This window comes from Ovis aries, chromosome 14 (genome assembly GCF_016772045.2).
Source record: "Ovis aries strain OAR_USU_Benz2616 breed Rambouillet chromosome 14, ARS-UI_Ramb_v3.0, whole genome shotgun sequence".
Lineage (NCBI taxonomy): Eukaryota > Metazoa > Chordata > Mammalia > Artiodactyla > Bovidae > Ovis > Ovis aries.
The window spans coordinates 34,916,402-34,944,365 of NC_056067.1; the positions used below are offsets into that span (position 1 = coordinate 34,916,402).

Sequence of the window (27,964 nt, forward strand, 5' to 3'; positions counted from 1 at the left end):
AGTCGGTCGCAGACCGCGCTGGGTTGCCGCCGCTGCTGCCGCCATCGTGCCAGCCCCTCGGGTGAGTGTCGGGGCTAGCGCGCCGGGGCGGGGGCTGGGCCGCAGGAGCTGTGCTCCGGGTCGCCTGGAGCTTCTGCTGCAAGTCCCCGGGCGGCCCCTCCCCTACCCCCCCCGGCGGCCCCAAAGCCGCGCGGGGCCGGGGCCATGTGTCGCGCTCGGCTCCGCCTCCCGCCGGTCCTCTGAGGCGGCGGCCGGGGGAACACAGAGGAAGCCAGGAACCTATTTCGGGCGTACCGTGCAGGTGGCGGGCACACCGGACCGCTCCGAGGCCAGGCCTTTTTCTCTGGTCTGGACCACCAAGATGGGGCGCTCCGGGCCCCGCCCCGTCTGGCCTAGCCAGGCCTGCCCGAGTCCCGCAAACTGCAGGCAGGCCAGCAGGCGGACCCCATCCACACGTCCTGCCGCCAGCCCGCCAAGGATCCGGGGATGGGTAGATGCCACCCAGCCCGTTCCGGAGTCAGCATTGGGTAAGGGCGCCCGCGTGCAGCAGCCCTACCCTCCTCCGGTTCTGAACCACAGCTCGGCTAGGATGTAGGTGAGCGCTCACTTGCTTGTTTGCCGGCTGAGAGTGCACGAAACCTATCTCCCACTCCGGAACTCATGCGTAGGTTCTTCTGCGTGGAGGGCAGGGTCAAGGAATCTGGCGTGGGAGGGGGTTCCATGTGGGACTTAACCCCCAGCAACCTTGGAGAATCTGGCCTGAGGAGACGAGGCGGCTCCGGACTCGTAGGCTCAGCCCCCGCCCTTCTTTCTATCAGTGACCAGACCTCAGCAGTGGGTGGGTTGGCCGGCTGTGTTAGTGGAGGGAGGAAGGGAGGAAGCCAAGGAGGTGAAGCTGAATATATGAGCCTCCAACACATTGTTAGATATCTTCAGTACAGCCTAATCCTCCCATCTGCTGCTCCTAGAGTCATCTGCCCTTCTCCATAGAGGAGGATGATTCCATGAGGATGGTAACAATAAGGTGGGGTTTGATGGAGGGGAAGGTACAATCCAGTTCTGAGGTCTGTGAGCCTAGTGCCAAACGAGGCTGGGCTGCAAGCGACATTGAGGGAGGGGCACATTTGGGCTGTGAGGCCCTTCTGAATCCTGGGTGGCAGAACTAGGGCTGGAGACTGCAGAAAGTCAGGCTTCCTCTCTTGCTTGCTCACTCATCCAACATTCAGAGCGACCTCTGAATAGGCAGAAAGCTGGTTGGGCCTTGGGAAATTGCCTTTAATGAAGGCACCGGGTCTCCATTGAGTTCTAGAGGAAGGGGAGTAGCTAGCCATAGAGTGATCCTCAGGCTGGCTTTGGGAAGGCCCTTCCTGACTGAGTGATGATAAATTAAGGGACGAGTCCAGAGAAGACCATGGGATATGGGGAAAAGACAGTTTGTCAAGCCTTGAATTTTCTGACCCACTGCAGCTAATGAGCCACAGTTCTCCCAGGTACTAAAGAAGCAGCCAAGTCTATGCACACCTGCCTCAGCAGCAGGCAGGTCTCTTAGGAGAGTTGAGTTAAGCCTATAATGCACCACCCTTGGAATTTTTTTTTTTTCCTTTTCTTGATTATTTCCCCAGGTAGTATTTTTCTGGTCATTGAACTCAAGCCTTGGAATTTTTCCTGCAGTTGCATTTTCCACGGTTAAGGAGGATAGGCAAGGATCTGTCTAGATCTCCTCACCCAGGCCTGCTTTCTCCTTGTCTTTCACTTTCTCCTAGTTCATGTCCTAGCCTACGAGCGTGAACTAGTCAGGTTCATTCAGCAGGCTCAGGAGAGGCCTGGTTGGCCCTTGGAGGTGGGCAACAAGGAGGGCGTACCCACAGGACACACGTAGGATCGGTGTGATTGGATGTCTTTACCGTGCCATAAGGAGTTATTTCAAGATCTTCTTGAGATTGTCTGGGTTGCTTCTTTCTAGGACACTGGTGTCAGGTGAGTTAGGCTTTATGGCTATGGATTAGTTCACAGATTCCAAAGCCCTAGGTGACTTGATCACAAGGGTTTTCTTTGAAGTCAAAATGCTGTTGATCTTTCTCATAAGTTACCTGGGAGGAGGAGGGATTCAGGTCCCTCCCTCTCATTCCACACCTTAAGTTCCGTATAACTTCTGTGTCTGGGGTCAATCATCTAGCCATTGCTACGCATCCTGACCCCCATAAGTCCTTGACCCTTCTGGAATTTGGCAAGCTGTCTGCGGCTCAGAGCTCAGAGATAAGAGGAGAACACCGAGATTGTCTACAATCAGTATGCACCCTCTCTAGTCTTGTACGGCTGACTTGGGTGGTGGGGCCTGGCCTGGGACATTCAGGATATGGCTGCATAATAAAGGGGCCATGAGGCTGTGAGGAGACTGGGTTCTCAACCAGCTCAAAACTGTGTCACTTGGTGACGTGGAACTCATCTCTCTGAGCCACATTTCACTTTCTTCTGACTTTCCAACTGGTGGGTTGGGATGGAAAGAATAATTTATGTAAAAGAATGCTCAAATTTTAGGATTCAAGGCACCTTATATCAAAAAATTCTAGAATCCCTTTACTAAGGCGTTAGTATCTCGCTTGAAATTATTTTTTTCTCATCTGCCACCAATGATACATTTTACTCAGCCACCATTTTTGTGGCCCTTTTCTGTATGTCAGGCTCTGGGCAGAAGCTGGAGGTAGAATAATGAGTTCCTACCAAGTCCCGGTGCTGGGGAAAGGAGGTCACAGTAGTCAGGGAGACAGAATGTTGCTATTAAGTATTGAGGTCTAAGTTGAAGAGACCCACAAGGGACTCTTTGCAAAAGGTTGGTGGGGGGAGAGGGCTTCTGAGTGACAGAGCACCAAAGAGTAAAGGCTGTTAGTGAGCCCACTCTCCTTTCCAGAGCCTGAAGAAACCATGGAGCAAGGTGTCCCTCGGGATGCTGGGCCCAGGAAGGTCTGGGATCCCTTGTGCAACTTGGCCGTCACCACTCCAAATTGCTGTTGCTGTTGAGTCTAGATAGATCTTCTGTCACCAGCTCCTTGTCCCTCAGAGGTTTCTGCTGGGTGTTTTCCCAGTACCTGAGAACCTCACCAGCATTTTGTGGCCCATGACCTCCTTCCCTGCCTGAAGCTGGCTTGGTGCCTTCTACCTCTTTGACTGAGACCCTTTCAGGTCACTTATTCAAGTGCCCAGTGCTCTTGGAATGATATCTATCAGGACATCTTTCCAGAGTGAAACAGAGGTGCCCTCCCCAGAAGTGAAAGGGAGTAGTAGTTCTTTTGGAGATTGGGGAGTGGATCCAAAAAGTTCTCCACAGGGTGGACCTTGAATGTTAGGCAGGATTTCTATGGATGGCTTGAGCTGAACCTCCTGATGGGCCTGTTTTTAAAGTCTGTATTTTTTTTCCTGATGGGCCATGAGAATGTTTGTGTGTGTGTGTGGGGGGGGGGGGTTGGGTTTGCATGGTATTGGAGAAGACTTGAGAGTCCTTTGGACTACTAGGAGATCAAACCCGTCAGTCCCACAGGAAATCAACCCTAAATATTCATTGGAAGGACTGCTGCTGAAGCTGAAGCTCCAGTACTTTGGCTACCTGATGTGAAGAGCCAACTCATTGGAAAAGACCCTGATGCTAGGAAAGATTGAGGGCAGAAGGAGCAGGGAACGGCAGAGGATGAGATGGTTGGACAGCATCACAGAGTCAAAGACATGAATTTGAGTACACTCCTGGAGAGAGTGAAGGACAGGGGAGCATGGCATCCTGCGGTCCATGGGGTCGCCAAGAGTCAGACTCCAGTTAGCAACTGAACAACAACACCTTCCCCAGTTTTGAGATTTTGTGATTTCTTGCTTTGACCACATATAGCAGGAGCTCCTGAAGACTCTTCCTGAGGGAGGTGCTAGCGTGCGGGTTATCCCTGCAGCGGCTCCAGGGGTGACCGATGCTGCTGGTCAGCTCCCATACCACCAGGTGTGTGTGGCACCATCTCCATTCTCACTCTTTCAGCTGAAATGTGTCTTCCTGGGAGGAATCATCTGTTCAGGTCTGACTGTGACTCAGGAAGGTAGCCAGGGAAGAGGGACACAAGAGGACCGGGGTTCATCCTTCTCACTACCCTGGGCTTTTATTTATTGATGGTACCTGCTATATGCCAACTCCTTAAGCACTCAGGCTGGGGAACGGTCTACCCTGGCAAAGGAGAATCTCCTCTCATGAGAGGGATGTGTCCAGGGAACCTGGGAACTGAGGGTAGTTTGCCTCAGTAAATGGGGAATTCAGGAATGTTTGTTTCTTCCTAAAGCCTCAGGTAGTCCATCAGAGCCACTGGTCTCTTCAGGGCAGAAACTGCAGCCCCCTGGAAGGACATCTGTATAGAGACATTGGTTTCACTTGCAGAGTGGTTCAGGCCCAGGTCAATGCACGGTCTCATTTGTAGGTTGTACACCTGCTCTGACAGGCCGAGCATGCACTTAGAGGGTTTCCCTTTTGATGGGCATAGAGCTTGCCAATTTCAAAGGGGAAGAAAAGGCCTGGGCTCCATTCTTCATTTTTCCATCTATGCTTCTTGCTACTTGACATGGGCTCTCAACTGTTCCAGTCCAGGCCAATTTTGTAGACATTTTCATGCCAGCTATGCCCCAGTGGCCTTGTGTGGTCTTGAATTCTTAACGTCTCAAGAGTCTTGGTTTCATCTACAAAGTTGCAGTAATCATGCCAGCTTAACAGCTGAGAGGCTGGAATGAGAGAACACATGTATGTAATAACTGTTTGGTTTACAGGGGTTTGACTGATGGTACATGAAGCAGCAAGTTCATGGATGGGAACTGTCTAGGACAGGGCCCCAGAGATCCCTGAACCACCTCGGAAAGAGGGCTACTCAGGAACTGAGTATGGGCAGAGCAGAGGGACTAGAATACAGGTCTCAGGATTCCGCTTCTGGGCCAACCAGGGCAACCTGACACATCTGGAGCCCTTTCCAAATAGAAGAGGAGAAGGCCCTTAGTGTGCTTGGGGCACCTAGACCTCAGGGGTCTGCCCTGGGAAAGGGTTCTGTCCTGGGCAGCAGACCTTGGCTGCTTTCTCTCCCAGCTGCAGGCAAGTGAGTGGTGAACGAGGCTGTTGCCAGTCCTGGGTCAAGGCTGTTCCTCAGTGTGGTGTCCTACAGGAGGCTGAGATTACCCTCCTTCCCAGCTCTTGACCCAGTGTTCACCTCGTACCTGCCAGCTGAGTCCTGCTTTGTATCCTCATTTGATTACCCCAACATCCTCATAATTACTGATGAAGACAGGGTCGGAGGGTCCTGCCATGAGGGAGAGGAGAAGCAGGCTAGCAGCCAGGCCTTTGACAGCGTGGTCCTGTGCCTCCTCTTCAGCCACAGTTGTCCCTCAGGTGATCAGAACCTTGGGAATTGGGGTGGGAGGGAGGGGCCAGGCACCACTAACACACAGCTCAGACAGATGGCTGGGTGGAAGGCAAAGGATTGTTTCCTGACAAATTGGTCAGAAGGTGTGGGTGGAGGTGAAGTGGGTCACCTGGCCACTTAAATTGAACAAGGTTTTCCCAGAACACACTTCTCCAGAGAAGAGGGCCTAGGTGAGGCACCTTGCAGACAGAGACAGGGGTGCCCCCGTCAGGGAGAGGGACCGCTAACAAATATGTAAACATGGTAATCTCATGCAGTGACAAGTGCTAAGAAGATGAAGCAGGATGATGAAATGAGTAACCGGGAGGCCACTTTAGACTGAATGGTCAGGGAAGGTGTCTATGAGGAGGTGACCTTTGAGTGGACACACATGTGACAAGGAGCTAGACACATGAAGGAGGATCTGGATACATCTAGGAGGAAGGATGATCCAAGTAGAAGGATCAACAGCTGCAGAGCCCTCCAGTGAGAACAGGCTCAAGATGTTCCAGAAATAGGAAAATGCCCAGAGTGGCTGCAGAGGACGGGGAGGAGTGGGTGGCCGGAGATGAGGTTGGATAGCTGGGAGGCCAGGTCACCCAGGGCCTTGAAGGCAGGGTAAATGGTTGAGAGTTTGTCAGTGGAGAATGGGAAGGCTGCTGCACACGATACACAATACTCTTCAGATCAGTGTCTTTCCCTCTGGTTGCAGCCCACAACGCTCACTCTGTTTGGTCCACGCCTCTGCTCTGGGTTTAAGCCAGAGTTGTCTGTCAGTTCTACCTGTCGGAGTCCTTCCCAGCCTCTGCTTCAGGGCTCTTGAGGCCTAGCAGACAGTAGGTGTGAAGGTCGTAGTGCTGAGTTGGTGCTGAGTTCAAGGATCCCACTATAAGCTCGCACATCTGGTGTTCTCTGTGGGCCTCAGTGATAGGCCGTCCAACATGAGCATCCTTCTGTTTGAAAGTGTGGAGTTAGTAATAAATGTCCTCTTCCTCTTTCTCATCACTCTCCTGATCCCAGTCCTGCCCCAGATCCAGCTAGGCCCACATTTATCTCTGCTTCGCTGAGATGGCGGAATGGGGTTGTGACTTTGAAGGTTTAGGAAAAGCCTGAGATCATCCCCCATGAAAACGTCCATTGTTTACTGTGGCAGTCTGCCTGGTGCCTTTGTTTGGAGGCGGAAGCCCTGGTTCAAGCCTGTCTTGCCCCTTTCAGAAAAAGCCAAGGTTAGAGACCAGGGCTTCAGCCCTATGTATCATTCGTTTTTATCTCCAGACCGGTTGTCACTGGAAGTCTTGGTCCTGGAGCCCACTAAGCCTGGTTCCATCCAGTTCCACCATTTATTAGGCTCGTGACCTTGAGCAAATTTAGCTGACCTTGCTGGGCCTTGTTTTGCTCATCTCTAACATGGGAGTTGACTCACACGGTGTTAGAACAAAATGCATGTAAAGCCATGAGCACATTTCTACACTGAATACGCATTAGTGAAAACGAGACATCAGCCGGACACTACTGTTTCAAGTTTCAAAATGCTGGAAACACTGACCCAGAATTTGAGGAGCAAAATGAAGGGGTTTTTTTTCTGTTACCCAGTGAGATCTCCTGGGCCAGAGCTTTTAACCTGATGTGTATGACAGCCTCAGGGACTATGAACTACTTGAAGTCATTGACAAGACTGGGGCATCTCTGCCTCTGTGTGGTTTGATTGGGAATGGGCCGCAGTGTATGACATTCTTAGAGAGTCTTTGCACCCACAGAGACCTAAGGGTCAGTGAAGGCTGATGCTCAGTGGGTGAGAGGTCACCGAGATCATTTCTGCTCCTCGAGGAGCCTGGCCTCAGTCAGCCTGAGTGAAGCAGGAGGAGGTGGTCAGCGGCCCTCTCGGAAGAGCTCTAGAAGCTGTCATGAAGGTCAGTCCCCAGCCTCACGTGAGGCTGTCCGTCAGCCTTGGCATTGTGTTTCTTTCCAGGCTATTCTTTCCACAGTAAATATATCAGAAGCAAGGCTGGGGCTGGCTGGCCATCCTGGGGAACCCCCAGCCCAGCCACCCCTCCCCTGTGTCCCATAGGGATGGGAGGTGGCCCCTGCACCCTGTTGCTTTTTCTAGGCTCAAGAATAACCACCTCCCAACTACAGGGTGAAAGCTTTGTGGAAGATGTGGAGTCAGAAACTGGAAGTCCCATAGTTTGCTGGACTCTGGGCTGGGAGATTCAGGGGGTGGGACGGGATGTGGCAAGAACCACATGGGAATGCTCACAGCCCAGAGCCACAGTGGAGTGGGCCCTGGGTGTGCTGATCCAGGCTTGCACATGGGGTTGGGGTCAATAGTTGGGTCTGCAAAGGAAGACCCAGATGGGAGGCATCTGAACGGTGACATGAGGGGAGAGCGGGCATCCCAGTGGGAGGACTCACCTGTGCAAAAACCCCAGGAGCAAACTCTGAAGTTCCGGTGTGTTTGGGTGTGGTGCTGGATCGAGGCAGGAGAGAATGGCTGAGGAGTTAGGGACAGGTGTGGATAGCCACCTGTGGGCCTTCAGGTGTTTGACTTTGAACCCAAGGGTGAGGGGTTTGTAGGGGAGGGACATGGCCAGTCTTGTGGCTTAGAACTCAAGGACGCAAAATTAGCAGAAAATAAGCAGTGTCCTTAACCAGAGAACTCAGATCAGCACTGATGTACTGGGCAAGTTGGGGCCACAGGCTGAACTTTGGTTTTTCCACCTGTAAAGTGGGCTGACAGTGAAATCGACCACATGATTACTACACAGAGGTAAACACAGCAGGGTCAAGCAAGCCTTGAACAAGATTGCTGTGGGCTTCAGGGGCACCACTTGACATCTCTAAAGCAAAGTCTTCAATCCACATAGCTTTGAAGGTTCCTGCCCACCCTTTTTGAGTAGTCCTGTCCCTCAGGAGAGCTCCCTTTGCCCTGTCCCCTCTACCCAGCCAAAGGGCTTTTCTGTCCCTTTATCCCTCCAACCTCTTTACTCCACCTCTGCTTCTGCCAAGTCGTTTTTGTGTTAGAAACTTACACACCATTAAGAACAATGTTGAGAAAGGAAAAAACACCTCACTTCCTTCACCTCAGTGTCCCACCACATGGTGCCACTTTTCTTTGGATAGCTTCTGGTCTTATTTCCCCTCACCCTCCATCTCCTGCTTCCCGGTTTCCTGCCCTTATCTCTTCTTGTGTCCCCAGGCACGTGCTCATGTTGTTTCTCCTGATGGGCACACTCCTCCAAGACCTTCTCTGAGTGCTGCTGAGAACAGAGGGCAGGATGGCCCTAGTTCATTCTTCCAGCTTTCCCCTGCCCCAGAGGTCTTGAGGGGCTCAGCAGGGCATCTTGGGAGTGTGATGTGGTGGGATTGGACTGCGATGGGTGAGTCGTCGGCAGAAGGGGCAGAGATGCGCAATGCTGGGCTCTGTCATGCCTCCAGTGACCCGAGTTTGCATGTGGTGCTGTCGCAGTCTGACCCCTTGAAAATGTGACCAAGACAGCAGCTGAGAGTAGCTGTGTATCCTATGTTTTTCCCACTTGTTCTATTTCTTGGCAGAGAGCAAGCTGGGACACTCCTTGTCCCAAGCAGGCGCAGCTGGGCCCAAGCTTTCTCCTGTGCTGCTTTTAGACTTTCCTGGACATTTAGTCATCCCAGCACCGTGCTGCTATTTTTAGTGCCACCACCTCCTAGGGAACCTAAAATAAAGCTGGCTCAGCTTCCTGGCCCCTCATTGGCTGGAGCATTGGTCACAGGCTGGGAGATTGGCTGAACTGGGCATAAGCTACTACCCACTTCCACTGTCCTTCCTTTGGTTCCTCTGGCTTAGGGTGAGGTCATAGGGACCAGAGCAAGCCAGCACTAACCAAGCTGAGTCAAGAGCTTTACTGGGTTCCCTTAGTAAGACCCCACTGGCAACAGCAGGGTTCCACCCCCTTATAGAGAAGAGGGCTGAGGCCCTCAGGATGGCAGTGACTTGCATCAGATCCCACTACTGCCAGTGGTTGTCTGCCACGGTCAAACCCCCCTCCTTACAACTTGGGTTCAGAGTCCTGTTATTAGGAGAGAGTGGGTGGGTCCTGTGCAGTCAGAAACAGCTATATTGGAAAACAGGTCTGCTGTCGTGGGTCCTGCAGCGAGATGTGCTCCACTCTACCCAGGAGGAGCCTACCAAAGCCTACCAAAGCTCTTTTGTCTGGGGCTTGGATTTTTCATCTAGCAGCCTTGGATCCCTGATATCTGTGGCAGGGTGGGGTGGAGGGGGTGCGGCTCCCCTCTTGCTTGGAGACCGGAGAGGGGCAGCCCTTCTGATGGAGCCAGTGCTGGGATGGGGTGTAGAAACATGACTCATTTTCCCCTCCCAACGTTCCTTTGCCTTCCCAGCATTTCTGTTGTCATCTGAGATCCTCTGAACTCATGGTCCCAGCTCTCCAGTTGGTAGATGTAACCCTTCTCGGTGATGAAATGATGTCATGTGGCCTCAAAGAAGTAAACTTCCCCCTTAAGACAAAGTGAGCGAGGATCACTTGCTGTCTTTGTTGCAAGTGGGACCTTGAGGAACCATTTCTCCCCACTCTCACTGGGTCTTCTACCTGCCAGTAAGGCCCTGGGGTAATGTTCAGGGCCTGAGTGCTGCAGTCGGAGACACTTTACTCAGACATCGGTAGTTCCTGACATGCAAAGTGGGAAGAATAGCAGTAACTGGCTGTGCAGGTTGTTGAGAGGATTAAATGAAAAGAAATGGGCAGAGTGCTTAGCTCCTCCTCAAAAGCTCATCCTCTGTAGTACTTGCTCTGACCTTCCTTCATCCAGGCTCTGCCCTCAGGACCCATCCTTCTACATGATTCTGACACCAGGAGGGTCTGAGTTGTCCACCTCTGGGCTCCTTGCACTTGTCTGTATTGAGGGATTGTTTATCAGTTCCCTGGGTCCTCTCCGTGTTCTCCGGGAGCACAGACCTCAGCAAAGCACTGCCTGCTCAAGGAGGTTTGGGAGGGGTGGGGGTCAGTGAAGAGACTGACTGGCTACCTGCTGCTTCCACGGTACCAAGGTACCAACGCTTCTCTTCCTGTCTTGCTGGACTTACAGGTCTCAACGAGGCCGGGTGACGCTCCAGAATGGGAGACAAGCCAATTTGGGAGCAGATTGGATCCAGCTTCATTCAGCATTACTACCAGTTATTTGATAATGACAGAACTCAACTAGGCGCAATTTATGTAAGTCTTCTGCTCTAGCACCAAAACGGGATTCCAGGGGATCAATTCAGATGTGGGGCCAGTGCCTCCAGTTCACAAGTTCTGGTACCCCTCACTGGATTGGCTGAGCCCTTTTATCTGAGCTATTCTCCGCGGGATATGGGGCTTAAGGCCTAGCCCAGCTCCCCGGGCCACATGGGCCTTTCTGTCATCTTCTGCATGAGTGAGATTCTTAGGTGATCTAGTGGATCTACGTGAGTGGTACCATAGACAGCATGTTCTGGGCTCGCCCTTCCATGGTCCTGGGAGTGCCTCTGCTCCAGACCAGGCAGCGGCCAACAGAGGCTAGGGCTCCTGGTGCCCCCTGGAGGCAGCAGCTGGTAAGAATCATCAATGCACCTCAGATCGCTCCTGGAGGCCCCAGGTCCAGTGTCCTTTGAAGAGCTAAAAGCCCCTGAATGCTCATGGGAGGTGGGTGTTTCTTGAGAAACCCTTCTATGTAGGCATTTTTTACTGCTATGTTAATGATGTTCATATATACCAAGAGTTACTTGGATTTGACCCTGCCCAAAACAGAAATGTGATTGATCAAGCCATGCCTAGCAGGTCTGCCCAGGATAGAAGTGATAGGAGTCATCACGCACAGCCTTGGAGCCTGATGAGCTGTGGGCAGACTCCTCTGTCTCCCTCAAAAAGTCAGGGACAGTTCAGACATTTTGAAGAAAAGAAAGGGATCTTAGCAGTGGAAGGCCAGATCCGGCCCAGGTAATTGATTGTCATTATCACAGGTAGAGTGTTTTAAAAACTCAAACTGGTCTGACTGGGATCTTTGGCACTTCTGTCTTATTGCTTTTGAAATCAATTAAAGCAGGTCTGACCCAGAGAAGAGTTAGCAACGTTTTTAAGGAGTACTTTATATGTTGTTTTACGTAAAGCTCAGCACGTTTTCCCTTTAAACATCAGGAAACAGATTGGGGCGGGGTCAGGGGGTGGATAAAAACTAGTTTGCCTAATATCAGAGCTGCTGAGTAGCAGAGACACTTTTGAGCTATGCCCCAGGAGGCTATAGTAGGAAAGATGGGGTGGGGAGGCAATGAAGCTGTGGGTTACATGTTGATGGTTGGGAGGGTCCCAGAAGAGGCTATGTCAGCCTCCACCTCTCCCTGACCCCACGGGAGGGGCCTCTGTGGAACTGACTCTGGGCTCTAGAGATGGTGTTGAACATAGATGTTTCCCAGTTCGTTCTTTTTTTTCTTCCAAGTATTTCTGATGATTATTCTGGGACTGGTGCTGACTGCCCAAACAACAGGATGGTTTTTGACTGAGTCTTGGTCACATGTGGCCAGACTGGAGCTCATCAATATCAAAGGCCATACAACTTTTTGGATAAAAAGTGGGAGATTAGCTTACTTATTAATAAGTTTGTGTGTTGTTACATAGTCTTTCAGAGCTTGGGCTCTGCGATGCTGGGGTATAATTAAAGTTGTTAATCGTCTGAAGTTTGGAAGTTACCCTCATTTCCCTTCTTTACAGACAGGGAAACAGACATGGACTCATGTTCCCCAAGCAGGACCCTCTTGGGGGTCTTTTCAGGGCCTCAGCGATATTCCTTGTGCTCTGAAGCTCTGACCCCAGATTTCCTGGTTTTCAGATTGATGCGTCATGCCTTACGTGGGAAGGACAGCAATTCCAGGGGAAAGCTGCCATTGTGGAGAAATTGTCTGTAAGTAAGGGCCAGGGCTGGGCTGCAGGCAGCTCCTTCCTGCCACTGCTGGCCACAGCCCACCACCTATTCTTTCCCTTGCAGAGCCTTCCATTCCAGAAGATCCAGCACAGCATCACGGCGCAGGACCATCAGCCCACACCGGACAGCTGCATCATCAGCATGGTCGTGGGCCAGCTCAAGGTAATGATGCCGCTGCCTCGCAGGGCCCCGTCCTGCGCCTCGGGGACGCCCAGACGAGCTCGGCACTCTAGCCATCAGCCACACAGGGCGATTTTTAAATTGCATGAAGTAAAGCGAAATAAAATTAAAATGTAGTTCCTCAGTTGCATTAGTTATATTTCAGGTGCTCAGAGTTATTCATGGCTGCCTATTGGATAGCACAAACCTAAAATATTTCTATTATTGCAGCAAGTCCTATTGGAGAGCACTGGTATAAAGCCTTCTTGGAAAAGGGACAGTGAGGTATAGGAACAGGATAGGGCTGTGACCCCAGCCACTGGGCCTTTGTATTGCCCCCAAGCTGTAGGGGAGCCTTCTGCAGGCAGGTGACCCTGAACTGGAGTCCATGCTACCACTCCCCAAGCTGGCTGCTGGCTCTTCAACCTGCTGAACAAAGCAGATTCTGGGAACTCCTGCTTCTCTTTGCATTTCTAGTTCCACTTCTCAAGACCTGTTAACCTTCAAAGCTTTCCTATGGTCCTTTGGTGCCTCTGCCCGTCCACCCCACCGCCCTTCCAGGAACTCCTACTTGTTATACTCTAACAGACTAAAGATTTCCAAAAAGTCTCTCCTTCCCAAAGTAGGACAGATGAGCTGCCCCTTAACCAGGTTCTAGCCTCCTGGGCATGTGGCGTTATGGTCCCCAGAGTATCAGACCTACATGCCTTCTCCCTAGGCTAGGCGGGGCTTCCTGAGTCCAATACAAGGGTGGAAGGAAAGAGTGACCCTCTAGGCCTCTCCACTGGACCTGGATGGACCTGCCTTCTGTCCTGGTTTTTCCTGTCAGTTTCCTCTGCCAGTCCAAGATACCCTGCCCAGATAGGCCTTGGGGGTGAGGAGGTCTTTTCTGGGGTCTCAGGGTATACTTTCCCAGGCTGAGGTCAGTAAGCAGTGCCTCTTTTCACTTGGCTTTAAGTTCTTTCTGGTGTTTCTGTCCAACCCCCAAAAGACTGATTTACCTCCTTGCTGATGATAATTCCTGGAAAAAACAGTGATGTTAGAAACACAGCTGGTTAGTTAAGCTTCTACCTCAACTAGGCCTCATTGGGGTGTTCTGCAGTTTGGCTGGAGGTCTCTCACCCTTTTTTTGTTGCAAATATTATACGCTACATGACAAGAAACAGATTACCTGATAGGGATGCATTATTTTTTTTTTCTCTGTAGAGTTGTAATTGGTGTGAGCTTGGTTTTGAGCCTTTTCTCAGGTACAAAGTCATTAGTGGTATCTTCTCGTGGCTGGACTAACATAATCAGACAGTAAGACTGTTTAGTTTTTAGACTACCATGAGTTACATGATAAGCGCCACAGAACTCTTTCAGACTGGTCACTTTTGCCCAGAAACATGGACTCAGAGGCGCTATGTTGTCTTTTGTATTGCTGTAGCTAACTGTTGAGTTGTTCTGCAGTTTAAGTGTACATAGCAATATGAGCTGCCACCTCAAGTCCCCTTTGTGCCAAGTTCAATGTTACATACATCATGTCAGTTCACAATCACGAGTACCCCGGGCTCTCCTAGGATTTGTGTCCAAGATAGAAGGACCTGATTGCCAAGTCAGCATTCTCCTCCAACTGAACATCCTTCCTGTTCCTTGGCCAACTTAATTGAACCATTTTTTCTCTCCTCACAGGCCGATGAAGACCCCATCATGGGGTTCCACCAGATGTTCCTATTAAAGAACATCAACGATGCTTGGGTTTGCACCAATGACATGTTCAGGCTTGCCCTGCACAACTTTGGCTGACCTCCTCCCAGCCAGGCACTCATGCTGTTTCCTCCTCCCTCCTCTTCCCGATACTATTCACACTCCTCCAGATGCTCCAAATATCATTCACAAACGAGCAGGGCCGCGGTAGGCGTGGGCGCAGTGCGCTGCTGCTACCGAGGTGTTGTGCATGATGTTTGGACGCTAGACTAGTTGCATCTGACAGGAGAAGTTTGTGTTGTACCAGCGCATGCCTTGGAAAGACTTAAGTAATGCAAAAGGTTGTCTTTTTTTTTTTTTTTTTTTTTAATCTACTGACAAGTTGCTCTAGTAACCCAAAGAAGTGAAGGAGAAAGCAGCTGCCTCACCGCCCAGATATTGATTTGTTCAGATGTTTCAATGCCTCATGATACAATAAAACCACGAAAATTTTCTTAACAGTTTAAATTGTTTGAATTAGTTGAATAGTGGGCTGGGCATCCATAACTACCCTGCCTCATTGGCTCTCTCATGTCTCACCGTCCCACATCTACGCCCACTGAGCAATACCTGTTGTAAGGAAAAACACCGAAGCAGCACTCTGAGCTCAGGCAGCACTCTGAAGTCGCTTCTCTTAGAAGTCCTGTAGGGCATAGTGTTCCCTCCACCTGGTCTTGGAAAAGTGAGCTGCAGACAGGGAGAGCTCAGGTCTGAATGGAAGATTCCCTTGAAGCCTTGGCAGTCAGTTCTGACGTTTCCTGTGACCTCTACACTGGATAGGGTCAGGGCTCTAATGACAGGTGAGAAATGCAGAATCCCACCGAAGATTGAAAAGCCTTGGCAAAAATGGCCCATTAGGTTCAGGCCCTCTGGACTGAGGGCTCAGCAGGACCAAGTATGAGCAGGCATTTGAGGGAGAAGGGCCTGTTCTAGCCACAGAAGGGTCAGTATCACATCCAGCATGCCCTGTAAATCCCAGGCCAAGCGGAGGGCAGCTCTTACCCTGTACCATCTGCTTTGGATATCACTACCAGAATGGGAGTGCCTCAAACAGCCAGCCTCCAATGCCCAGAGCCAGGCCTGGTTGGGCTAGAGTACAGATTTAAAACTATGAAAGAAAGCATTCTGAGTTTGAGGGATTCAGGTTGTAGGACATCTCTAGGCCTTCTCCTGTTCCCTCCCTGACCACAAACACAACCTCACAGTACTATCCTCAAATCCCAGGAAATCTCCGCTGTTGGGGCAGTTTCCCCTCCTTAGTTTTGGGGACAGACTTTGCCTAGTATCAATACAAATCCAGCTCTTTAGCCCTAAGACTTTGGTGGTGTAAAACTGACGGCAAATTAGCAACCACAGACCAGAACCAAACCCAGGGTTTGGTCTGGTGCCCTTTTTGGGGTTTTAGGATTGGTGAGGGCACCAGAGCTTTGCCTGACATGCACAGCCCCCTTCCCTCCTGCACTCTGGATGGAAGCCAGGAACTTCCTCAGACCCCCACTGGTAGCCTAGCTATACTGGGCACTGGGCTGGATGGTGTGCTGTTTGAAATAACAGCATACTCAGGAGGTTTCAGTGGGACTAGTTTCTTGGCTGCTTTGTATTTGGGGGATAGAGGTTGGGGAGAGAGGTAGAAACCTGCTGCCTCTTAAACCACCCTGTATAAAATTTGCAATACAGCTTTTCCATGTACCTGTGCCTGAAATGTCTGCAATAAAGAAGTGTTTGTAAACCATGGTTTCTTTCTTTTTGCCTGACGGTGCAAGGTCATGCAGAGGGATGCTGGGAGACATTAGGGAACAAGGTGATGTTTGTGGTGGGACCATCACTTCTGCCCTTGCAATTCCTGGGTCCATGAATTAACAGGTCCCTTCAGACCTTCCCAGGTGGCTCAGTGGTAAAGAATCTGCCTGCCGATGCAGGTAGATGCAGGAGACAGGTTTGATCCCTGGGTCTAGAAGATTCCCTGGAGAAGGGAATGGCAACCCACTCCAGAATTCTTGCCTGGGAAATCCCATGGACAGAGAAGCCCGGCGGGCTATAGTCCATGGCGTCGCAAAGAGTCGGACGCGACAGCACGCTCGCCTGCTCAGGCTTTGGGTTACACTGACCCACTTCCCAAAGTAGAAACCTGAACTTGCCAATTCAGCTTGTTCTGGGGTATGTGAGGGGTTTGGCTTAGGCAACAGAGTTGACCCGGTCTAGGCCCATCATGAGTCCATGCTCTGGGAGTGGACATGGACTGGGCGGGATGCTCTGAAGCAAGCAGGGTTTGGAGCGGTCCAGAAGGTGGACATTTGCTCTGCCTCAGCCCCAAGGAACTCCCCCTAACCTACTAGCGCAGGGGCGGGCTTCTGGAGGGGCGAGACGTCCTCCTCACCAGCCCGGAACCTTTCTTCGCCCGGCTCAGGTTCCGGGAGGCGACGCTCGGGCGGGCCGGAAGTGGAGGCGGTTAGTGGGGTTGGCGGGGCTCAGGGACGCAGCGCGGGCGGCGGTTTGTGAGCCTCGGGTGGATCGAGTATAGTGACCGGCGTCCCACTGTTTGGCCCTAGCGGGGTTGTGCCCGGCTGGGCGGAGCGCGGCGGCAGTGAAACGAACGCGGCGCGGACCCAGGCGCCGGCGACTGGGCCCATGGCCTCCTCTTGCGCGAGCATCGACATCGAGGACGCCACGCAGCACCTGCGGGACATCCTCAAGCTGGACCGGCCGGCGGGAGGTGAGCCGGGACCGTGGGGGTGGGCCCCGGTGAGCGGGCAGAAGGGCAGCGCGGGCCTTGGCTGCCTTCATGGCCCTGGTGTCCCTCAGGACCAGCTCCGCATCCTTCCATCTGGTGAGGGCAGACGAGGGTTGGAGGGTCGGAGGGGCGTGCTTACCCAAGTGCGCAGAGCCCAGGATGCGATCCTTCCCCATCCCCGAGCCGTGCCGCTCTGCCCTGTCCTTCAGCATCTCGGCTGAAGGTGAGGGCTCTTCTCTGAATCCGCAAAGCCCACCAGATGTCCTGGCAGCAACGTCTCTAGTGTTCCTGGGACTGGCCCGGGTTCCCTACCCTTTTACCGTAGTTCAGAGGCCTAATCTGGGCTCTGTACACCGAGTTCTGGGTCTAGAACTAGGCGCTGTGCTGAGCAGCAAAGCAACTTGCCTTTCCTTCTGGAATGCACACTCTAGGCCTGAGATTTTAAGACTGATTTTCTGGAGGAAGATGACCAACCAGTTCCTGTGTGCTCTCTGGGATTAAGGCAAATCACAGATTGCACACTGCTGATTGGCTCAGGCTGCAAACATTTGCAAGCGGTAGTTAATTTCCATTTATTTCAGATTTACCTGGGTTTGCAGTGGTACTTCCAGAGCTCCTCCTGCCCTCAATGAGCTGCTTGGCCACAGAGTTAATGAGGTGTAATATAATGTTCTTCTCAATGAGAGAGAGAAGTGTTTTGGTTCTATGAGGAGGATGGGGTAGGTGGGGTAGGGGGCTGGTCAATGCTTGAGAACAGCTGAGAGAAGAGCAGTATTTAGGCCAGGTCTTGTAATACAGAGAGGGACTGGGGTGTCAGGAAAGACCTTCTACAGAGAGGAAATAGCACGTGTTAATGTACCAACGTTTCATGCCAGATTCAGAGACCTGTGGGAAGTTGACTGGCTGGTGATGGTGGTGTGGATGTGCAGCAGCCAAAGCTGAGGACTGTGTTTCCTCAGACCCTGTTAAACCTGCTGAAAAGCCCAAACTGGCTCCTTTTGGACACAGGCAGGGGTCCTCACTGCTGGGTTCAGCTAACCTCTAATCTCTGAGAAAATCCACCTGCTACCTGAAACTATCAAACCCCTTTCCCCAGGCCTGGAGTGTGTGCTCCTGTGACTCTCGGGCTTGGTGTGGCCCTCTCATGCTTCTTAACTGCCACAAAGGTTTGATGGAGCCTGGCATGGGTAACATGTGGCTTGTTTGTCCTCATAGTAGCCTCCCTGGAAGGGAGAGTGGTCACCTTACCTCTGAGCATCACTCACTCTGATGCAAGTGAGGTGGCCTGTAGTTTTTCCTCTTTGATTGATACTTGATTCCTCTGTTTGCCAAGTAGTACTTGCTTGTCTCCTCTTACTGGAGGACAATGTGAAATCCCAGGCTGTTTTGTGACTAGAAACTTGCCAGATTCCTGAATATGAAGCCCTAGTTTCCTTGCCACCTGGGAGTTTTGGAGTAGTGTTTGAGCCTGTGAGACTGCTTGAAATACAGCTAATGGTAAAGCCGATGGTAAACAACTGAAATGCTATCTGTCCTACTCATACACCCTACCCCCTAATTTCTCTCCTCTTTGGCCAGCTCCTTCATGTCCATAGTGGTTTCTTCTGAGCCCATGTCTGTGTGAGGCAGTCTCCTTCCTTTCTTTCTTCCACATTTAATCATATCTTTCCATGCCTTAGGAGCCCATCCTCTCTTCCCCGGCACCTCCACTACTTTGGTCCAGGTCCTGATATCTCTCACCTGGATTCTCAACTATCCTACATGTCACTTTAGAACAGTCAGTCCTCTGGCCATAGCAGATTGTGTTACCTTCCCATTCAAAACTCTTTCGTGGCTCTCATTACCACAGGGAAAATCAAAGCACCCCAGCCTCATTCCTGAGACCTCTGCTGCCTTGTTTTCCCTCCATCCTTCCCATGTTTGTGTTCCAGCCACACTACGACTGTGGTCCTGACTATTCTTCTGCCCTTCTTCAAGTACACAGAGTCCTTCTCTACTGACCCAGGCCTGAATATTAACTGGCCACAGAGGGTTCTTGATGACTTACACCCCTTCCCCAGGTAGAAGAGCCTCATGCTCATCCTTGGTCCTAGCATACATTGGGTTCACCATCAGTGCTTATAGAATGAATTGAACAAAGGGCCCTCCTCCCCACTGACGTGCCTTGTTGAGTGTTCCTAGAGCACCTCATGATTCTTAAATGGAACCCTGCCGAAGGAGAGGCCAGTGGGCAGGTGGAACAAACTCGTCAGAGTGGCCCTTTCTGCCCCTAGGCCCCAGTGCAGAGAACCAGCGACCATCTAATGCCTACAATGGAGATCTCAATGGGCTCCTGGTCCCAGACCCCCTCTGCTCAGGTGACAGTGCTTCAACAAACAAGCCTGGTCTCCGAGCCATGCCACCTATTAACCTGCAGGAAAAGCAGGTCATGTGAGTGTCTGGGAGATGGTAGTGGTGGTGATGGGGTCTTTGAGGTATTTGCTAACTAAAGGCATAAGGTGGGGGAAGAGGGTCTGGCAGTCTCTGCTGCTTCCCCGCAAGACGGCCTGGGGTAGAATGCTTCACTTGGATGAGGGCCACGGACAAGGGCTTAGCCTCAGTCTGAAATTTAGGCTCCTGGTTTAGCATGGAAGGAGGGAGGTGAGCAAGAGAAGCTATGGATTTGGGGACCAGTGACTCAGGCAGAGCAGGGCATCTGGCGCTTGACGCTTTCACCAGAGTGGCTGTATCCTCTCCCCTCAACCTTGCCCATTGAGACTTCTGGTGAACAAGAGTTACGCTTGTGCACCCCTCCCTCCAGCTGCCTCTTAGGAGACGACAGTTCCACTGGCATTGGAATTTTGGCCAAGGAGGTGGAGATTGTGGCCAGCAGTGACTCTAGCATCTCAAGCAAGGCACGGGGGAGCAACAAGGTGGGCACCAAGATGTTGTGGCATGTATAATGGCTGGGGCACAGTTAGGCTGTCCCTCCCCTATTCCATGCGGCCAGTTCCTATGGGGATTATCCTAACAGACAGATAGTGTACCCCAGTCTCAGGAAGCCAGTGTTGGCTGCCAAGTCTTTGTGGGAATCAGACCCCAAGAGTTGTGACTGGGTGGCTGGGCTTGCACATACGGCCTTTCCTGTCCCCAGGCATGCTGGGGGCTACTTCAGCTCCAGGAAAGCCGCCGCAGCCCTTGACTTCTGTGACCTTCTTCACTCTTGGTTCTCAGGTGAAAATTCAGCCTGTCGCCAAGTATGACTGGGAGCAGAAATACTACTATGGCAACTTGATTGCTGTGTCCAACTCTTTCTTGGCCTATGCTATTCGGGGTGAGTAGGAGCAGTACAGAGGAGGAAGGTGTTCTGCTTGACACCCCAGAGGGAAAGCTCTGCGGTTGTCGGGTCACTCTGCCCCCTCAGACTGTAGAGGTGTGATGGCAGGCTCATCTGCGATGCCCCCAGCTCTGCCCAGCCCTCTGGAGCCCAGTGAGAAAACTGAGCCTCAGACTGGTAATGGCAGAGAGGCAGGCAAGGGCAGGGCTTCTCTGTTGCCACCTGGTCCTGAGTTTATTCACGGTCTACCACTCTCCTGATTCCAGCTGCCAACAACGGCTCAGCAATGGTGCGAGTGATCAGTGTCAGCACTTCAGAGCGGACCCTGCTCAAAGGCTTCACAGGCAGCGTGGCTGATCTGGCCTTTGCACATCTCAATTCCCCACAGCTGGCCTGCCTGGATGAGGCAGGCAACCTGTTTGTATGGCGCTTGGCCCTGATTAATGGCAAAATTCAGTATCCTTTCCCAGGGTGGGACGGGGGGACTGGAGAAAAGTGGGTGGAGCTGGGTCTGCCAGACCCACCGCATCATCCCTCCGACTAGCCCTTAACACCCTGCTCAGAGAGGAGATCTTGGTCCACATCCGCCAGCCAGAGGGCACTCCACTGAACCACTTCCGGAGGATCATCTGGTGCCCCTTCATCCCCGAAGAGAGTGAAGACTGCTGTGAGGAGGGCAGCCCAACGGTGGCCCTGTTGCATGAGGACCGGGTGAGGGGGCTGGGCCTGGGGGGGAAAGGAAGGGGCTGAGTAGCAGTGGGGTAGTCATGGGCTGAGCGCTCACCTCCCGGTACCTGCCAGGCTGAGGTGTGGGACCTGGACATGCTCCGCACCAACCACAGCACCTGGCCCGTGGATGTCAGCCAGATCAAGCAGGGCTTCATCGTGGTAAAAGGCCACAGCACAGTAAGCCTGCAACCAACTGCCTTTCCTGCCCTCTCGCCCCACCCCACTGTGTCCCTCATCTATTCCCTGGACCCACAGCTGCCCAGACAGCTTTTTAGCACTCTGCCCATGGGACCTCTGAGCACAGAGTGACCTGTCTCCTGTGGTGCTCACATCTGACCTGGCTGTACCCCCCTGGATCTGGGCTTCTCCACAGGGCTCCATTCAGTCAGTCTTTCATACACACGTGCAGATCCGCTGTGGGTCAGCCTAGCTCACTTCCATCCTCACCTGAGAAGGACTTGCTCCCACCTCTAGTTGGTGGCAAAGCAAGGCTTTTTGGGTTCTTCTCAGTGCTTGAGTGAAGGGGCCCTCTCACCTGATGGGACTGTCCTGGCTACCGCAAGTCATGATGGCTTCGTCAAGTTCTGGCAGATCTACATTGAGGGACAGGATGAGCCACGGTAAGGCAGAGCCTGAGGGGCTGGGCTCCCCTAGATAGGGGATCAGATCACCCACTCGGGCCCCTCATTTACCACAGGTGTTTACATGAGTGGAAGCCTCATGATGGGCGGCCCCTCTCCTGCCTCCTGTTCTGTGACAACCACAAGAAACAGGATCCTGAGTGAGTGAGTGGGCAGGCCAGAGGGTGGTGGGCTGGATCTTGGGTTACCATAAAGGGCCCCGCCAGCCACTCAGTGCCTTGCTGCTTTGCAGGGTCCCCTTCTGGAGATTCCTCATTACTGGCGCTGACCAGAATCGGGAGCTGAAGATGTGGTGCACAGTGTCCTGGACCTGCCTGCAGACCATTCGGTAAGCAGGCTGTGGGGCTGGGCAGAGGCAGACTTGGTGATATGGGTCCTTTCCATCCTAAGTCTCATTTATCCTGCCTCATCCCCCCATCCAGCTTCTCCCCAGATATCTTCAGCCCAGTGAGTGTGCCCCCCAGCCTCAAGGTTTGCCTGGACCTCTCAGCAGAATACCTGATCCTCAGTGATGTACAGCGGAAGGTAGGCTGCAGTGGGAGCAGAGTGGGTAGCACTGGGGGGGATGAAGGCGTGTGTGGCTCATCTGGGGTCTTCCTAGCCCCTGAACTCAGCTGTGACCTTGCCGCCTGTGCAGGTCCTCTACGTGATGGAACTGCTGCAGAACCAGGAGGAGGGCCGGGCCTGCTTCAGCTCAATCTCTGAGTTCCTTCTCACCCACCCTGTACTGAGTTTCGGCATCCAGGTTGTGAGTCGCTGCCGGCTGCGGCACACAGAGGTGCTGTCTGCCGAGGAGGAGAATGACAGCCTCGGGGCCGGTGAGCTGCTCAGGGTCGGGGGTCTGTGTTGGGAGGCAGGGGAGTGCTAAGGTACAGAGTGTCAGGGGCTTAGTCATCCACATTGTCCTTATAGACGGGACCCACGGAGCAGGTGCGATGGAGTCTTCAGCCGGTGTGCTCATCAAGCTCTTTTGTGTGCACACTAAGTAAGTGTGTTGGGAGGGGGGCTGCCTGTGCGAGGTCAGTGCCCCTTCCTACCGTGCTGCTTCTGATTGTCATTTTCTCCCTCTGACTGTCATTTTCTTTCTCTGCTCATCCTGCAGGGCATTACAGGATGTCCAGATCCGCTTTCAGCCACAGCTGAACCCTGACGTTGTGGCCCCGCTCCCCTCGCACCCTGCCCATGAAGACTTTGGTGAGTTAGGGGTGAGAGGGAAGCAGGTTTTGACCAGAGTGTGAGATCTGACTCAAGTGGCAGCCTTCCCCACAGCATTTGGAGAGTCTCGGCCGGAGCTGGGCTCAGAGGGCCTGGGATCGGCTGCTCATGGCTCCCAGCCTGACCTCCGACGTATCGTGGAGTTGCCTGCACCGGCTGACTTCCTCAGTCTGAGCAGTGAGACCAAGCCCAAGCTGATGACACCTGACGCCTTCATGACGCCTAGCACCTCCCTGCAGCAGGTGTGCTTGGGAGGAGTGGGCCTCAGGGATGCCCTCCACGGCCACAGCCCTCATTTTCCATGTTTCCCCAGATCGCTGCATCTCCCAGTAGCAGCAGCAGCAGCAGCAGTAGCAGCAGCAGCAGTTCCTCTCTCACAGCCGTGTCTGCTATGAGCAGTACTTCGGCCGTGGACCCCGCCTTGCCCAGGTGAAGTGAGGGGCAGAGGGAGGAGCAGGGGCTGGTGCCAGGTGGCACCAGGCTCTGTCTACTTACACCTCATCCTCCTGCCACCAGGCCACCTGAGGAGCTGACCTTGAGCCCCAAGCTACAGCTGGATGGCGGGCTGACCATGAGCAGCAGCAGCCTGCAGGCAAGCCCACGTGGGCTCCTGCCCGGCCTGCTCCCAGGTCCAGCCGACAAACTGACTCCCAAAGGACCTGGTCAGGTGTGTGTGGGGGTGTGTGAAGTGCAGGGTGGCAGGCATATGAGGGTGGGGAGGTTGGTGGCGATCTCCCAGTTTCCTATGTGCTGGTCCTACTCTGTCTCAGATAGCCCATCTTTCCCCTGAGGGTATCTTAGCCCCCGGTGTCCCTGGAGAGCAGCCCCTCAGCCTCTCTTTCCCCCTCCTCTCCTGACTGTGACCATTCATGACTTGCGTCCCCATTCCCCGTGCCCCATCTCTCCTCACTGCACACTCCAGTGCATCATCTCCATACTTGTTTTAGCCCTACCTCCCACCATTTAAGTCTTATCTTGGTCCCTCAGGTGCCTACTGCTGCCTCTGCACTCGCCCTGGAGCTGCAAGAAGTGGAACCCCTGGGGCTGCCTCAGGCTTCCCCCAGCCGCACCCGCTCCCCTGATGTTATCTCCTCAGCCTCCACTGCCTTGTCCCAGGACATCCCTGAGATCGCGTCTGAGGCGCTGTCCCGTGGCTTTGGCGCCTCCGCTCCTGAGGGCCTGGAGCCAGACAGCATGGCCTCAGCGGCCTCGGCGCTCCACCTGTTGTCTCCACGGCCCCGGCCAGGGCCCGAGCTCGGCCCCCAGCTTAGCCTGGATGGGGGCCCTGGGGATGGGGATCGGCATAGTACCCCTTCCCTCCTGGAGGCAGCCTTGACCCAGGAGGCCACAGCCCCTGACAGTCAGGTCTGGCCTACAGCTCCAGACATCACTCGCGAGACCTGCAGCAGCCTGGCAGAGAGGTGAGGAGCTTGGAGGGTAGGCAGGGGAGTGTGCCCAGTGGTAGGGGCTTCAGGTAGAGTCATCTACCACTGACTTGGCTTGGCCCTCCTCAGCCCCCGGAATGGCCTCCAGGAAAAGCACAAGAGCCTGGCTTTCCACCGACCACCTTATCACTTGCTGCAGCAACACGACAGCCAGGATGCCAGCGCCGAGCAAAGGTAGGCATCACCCTGCCCCATTCCTCTCCCGGGAGGGCCAGCCAGTGGGCAAGTGCCTATCTCTCTCCTTCCTCTTCCCCCAGTGACCATGATGATGAGGTGGCCAGCCTCGCCTCTGCTGCAGGGAACTTTGGCACCAAAGTGCCCACTCCACGTCTTCCAGCCAAGGACTGGAAGACCAAGGGATCCCCTCGGGCCTCACCCAAGCTCAAGAGAAAGGGCAAAAAGGATGACGGGTAGGAGGGGTCCTGGGGCCAGGGAGTGGGTGGTCTTCAGGCTGCCTGCGTGACGTGGCCTGAGGTGCTTCTCACCTATGGCAGGGATTCATCCTTGGGATCCCGGCTCACAGAGCACCAGGTGAGTGAGCAGAAAGAGTCCCTTTCTGCTTCTGGGACTTCCGCCTGTGGGTGTGGGGGAGGTACCCAGACCTTCCCCTGGTCTGATGTGGGGATGAGCAGGGCAGGCATCAGGTGACTTTTGGTGTTACTGGCAGGTGGCAGAAACCCCTGAGGACTGGCCGGCACTGATCTGGCAGCAGCAGAGAGAGCTGGCACAGCTGCGGCACAGCCAAGAAGAGCTGCTGCAGCGCCTGTGCGCCCAGCTTGAAGGCCTGCAGAGCACTGTCACTGGCCACGTGGAGCGAGCCCTGGAGTCGAGGCACGAGCAGGAGCGTATCCTTGGGGGCAAGGGCGCAGCCGGGACAGGGAGGCAGCCATGTTCTCAGCCCAGGACGGGATGTGGGACCTACTCCGGGTCTGTTCCTTAGCGACAGCACAGAGCGGCGACTGGAGCGGGCCCTGGCCGAGGGGCAGCAGCGAGGTGGGCAGCTGCAGGAGCAGCTGACGCAGCAGCTATCCCAGGCGCTGTCTTCAGCGGTGGCAGGGCGGCTGGAGCGCAGCATACGAGACGAGATCAAGAAGACGGTTCCTCCATGTGAGTTTCACATGGAGACTTCTGGGCGGGCCAGATTCGAAGGGCCCTCTCCCTGTCAAACCTCGTCTCATGGCTCGGCTCCTGTCTCCTTCCCCTGTCCCAGGTGTCTCCCGGAGTCTGGAGCCTGTGGCTGGCCAGCTCAGCAACTCGGTGGCCACCAAACTCACAGCTGTGGAGAGTAGCATGAAAGAGAACATCTCTAAGCTGCTCAAGTCCAAGGTGCTGTAGGGCCCAAGATAAGGGAAGTGGGTGGTGGGCATGAGCTCAAGACTTACAACTCAGCCTTTCCTCCACCCCCAGAACTTGACAGATGCCATTGCCCGAGCAGCCGCAGACACATTACAGGGGCCAATGCAGGCTGCCTACCGGGAAGCCTTCCAGAGCGTGGTCCTGCCCGCCTTCGAGAAGAGCTGCCAGGCCATGTTCCAGCAGATCAATGACAGCTTCCGACTGGGCACACAGGAGTGTGAGTGGGGTCTTCTGCCTCAGGGAGGGAGAGGCCATCCTCTTCTCCCCATTGTTCCTCTCATGGCCCCCTTGGTCACTTTTCAGACTTGCAGCAGTTGGAGAACCACATGAAGAGCCGCAAGGCACGAGAGCAGGAGGCACGGGAGCCTGTGCTGGCCCAGCTGCGGGGCCTGGTCAGCACCCTGCAAGGGGCCACGGAGCAGATGGCGGCCACTGTGTCTGGCAGCGTTCGGGCTGAGGTGCAGCACCAGCTGCACGTGGCCGTAGGCAGGTGGGTGGCCTGGGCACGGAGCTAGGTGGTGGGTGTGGAAAGGGCCAGACCGAACCGCATATTGACCTCGTCTCCCTCATCCCTCACTTGCCTCGCAGCCTGCAGGAGGCGATTCTAGCACAGGTACAGCGCATCGTGAAGGGCGAAGTGAGTGTGGCTCTCAAGGAGCAGCAGGCCGCCGTCACCTCTAGCATCATGCAGGCCATGCGCTCAGCTGCCGGCACACCTGTCCCCGCTGCCCACCTTGACTGCCAAGCCCAGCAAGCCCATATCCTGCAGCTGCTACAGCAGGGCCACCTCAATCAGGCCTTCCAGCAGGTAAGCCAGGCACTGGGCCCAGGTAGAGGCCAGTGTCTCCTGACAAGACTCACGTTCCCCATCAGACTTCGGGTGGTCTGGCAGCAGACTTTTTTTGGTTCTCTTTGCCTCCAGGCCATTTCCTTTGCTTTTCCCTCTGCCTGGACCCTGGATCCCTTTATTTCTACCTCAGTCCACCTTGCTTCGTCACTACCCTTCTCAGAAATCTTTTCTGATCCCCTAGAGTAATAGCAGCCCTTCAGTGCTCTCTCTGGGCCCCTGAGCAACTCCCTCAGGATGCCCTACTCGGCAGTTGTCCTCTCCCAGGCCACATAGCCAGACAAGCAGGCAATCCATCTTGACAACAGCTATAAACTCTGTTCTCTACTCAGGCCCTGACAGCTGCCGACCTGAACCTGGTGCTATACGTGTGTGAAACAGTGGACCCAGGCCAGGTTTTTGGGCAGCCACCTTGCCCCCTCTCCCAGCCTGTACTCCTTTCTCTCATCCAGCAACTGGCCTCTGATCTTGGCACTCGAACTGACCTCAAGCTCAGGTGAGTGGGAATAGTCGGGGACTAGAGCTGGGGTGAAGGTGGGTGAGTACTTCAAAGCAGAGACTCCCACTCCTACCTGACTCCCCTCCCTGGTGTTTTCCACCAGTCCCCTCCACCCCACCCATCTCAGGCTTTGAGACTTCCATTGTCAGCAGCCCCTCTGGGCCTCATAGCCACCAGGGGGCGTTCTCCTCTGCTGGAGGCCACCTGTAATCAGTCTTTTTCCTCCATCCCCAGCTACCTGGAAGAGGCTGTAATGCACCTGGACCACAGTGACCCCATCACTCGGGACCACATGGGCTCCGTCATGGCTCAGGTGCGCCAGAAGCTCTTCCAGTTCCTGCAGGCGGAGCCACACAACTCACTTGGCAAAGCAGCCCGGCGTCTCAGCCTCATGCTGCACGGCCTTATGACCCCCAGCCTCCCTTAGCTAAGCCTGCTTTGTCCAGGGTGAGGTGGCACTGAAGGCCAACCGACAGGCTTAGGCCAAAGTGGGGTCATGCCTGCCAGTTACCTGCTCAGGCTCCCACCTTTGGAGAGTTTTATGGGGATAGCACTGGCTGTGGTCTGCAGGGTGTGGTAGCCAGTGGGTGTAGGCTGGGCCCAGGGTGGGTATTGTGCCTTCTTGGGTTCTGCCATGCCTGGAGCATAACCCCTGAGATTATGACACCACTTAAGTTGAATTTTCCATGTTCCTTTTTACCTCCGATTTGGGTCTTTTTGTTTTTGAAAAAACATTGAGAAATTCAAGTAAATGCTTTTGGAATAAAATGGAGTATGTGTGTGCTTTTTATGTGTCTTTGGTGTGACTGATAACTGCCCTCTCTTAACCTGCCCCCTCTTCTCCCTATGCGGAGCTCTGTCTAGGCCATCCCATCCCAGGGGGCCTGGACACCACCCTCATCTGCCCAGCTACTCTCCCAGATCTCTCCATCTCCGAGGCAAGGGCCCCCCGCCCCC

General features: G+C 53.9%; 2 protein-coding genes across 3 annotated transcripts; both read left to right on the forward strand.

Moving 5' to 3' along the window:
- On the forward strand, window positions 1-15,957 carry NUTF2 (nuclear transport factor 2). 2 transcript variants are annotated; one of them, XM_042231822.2, is made up of 6 exons: window positions 1-61; window positions 7,169-7,321; window positions 10,494-10,621; window positions 12,252-12,323; window positions 12,408-12,506; window positions 14,175-15,957. In XM_042231822.2, exons 3-6 carry the CDS (start codon window positions 10,523-10,525, stop codon window positions 14,286-14,288), a joined length of 384 nt encoding a protein of 127 aa, XP_042087756.1. In that variant the 5' UTR covers window positions 1-61; window positions 7,169-7,321; window positions 10,494-10,522; the 3' UTR covers window positions 14,289-15,957. The 2 variants fall into 2 exon arrangements, with proteins under 2 accessions (XP_042087756.1, XP_004015128.1); XM_004015079.6 differs by lacking the exon at window positions 7,169-7,321.
- EDC4 (enhancer of mRNA decapping 4) lies at window positions 1-27,775 on the forward strand. The gene is made up of 31 exons (XM_027978103.3): window positions 1-61; window positions 7,169-7,321; window positions 10,494-16,941; window positions 19,233-19,389; window positions 19,760-19,871; window positions 20,173-20,272; window positions 20,542-20,731; window positions 20,839-20,986; window positions 21,077-21,181; window positions 21,515-21,624; window positions 21,702-21,785; window positions 21,878-21,973; window positions 22,068-22,170; window positions 22,283-22,463; window positions 22,558-22,630; window positions 22,748-22,839; window positions 22,915-23,102; window positions 23,174-23,289; window positions 23,377-23,527; window positions 23,848-24,281; window positions 24,375-24,479; window positions 24,563-24,715; window positions 24,800-24,836; window positions 24,973-25,150; window positions 25,257-25,412; window positions 25,516-25,631; window positions 25,713-25,878; window positions 25,965-26,151; window positions 26,250-26,469; window positions 26,841-27,004; window positions 27,242-27,775. The coding sequence occupies exons 3-31, from the start codon at window positions 16,857-16,859 to the stop codon at window positions 27,432-27,434; spliced, it is 4,200 nt and encodes a 1,399-aa protein (XP_027833904.1). The 5' UTR covers window positions 1-61; window positions 7,169-7,321; window positions 10,494-16,856; the 3' UTR covers window positions 27,435-27,775.
- Window positions 27,776-27,964: the final 189 nt, after the last annotated feature.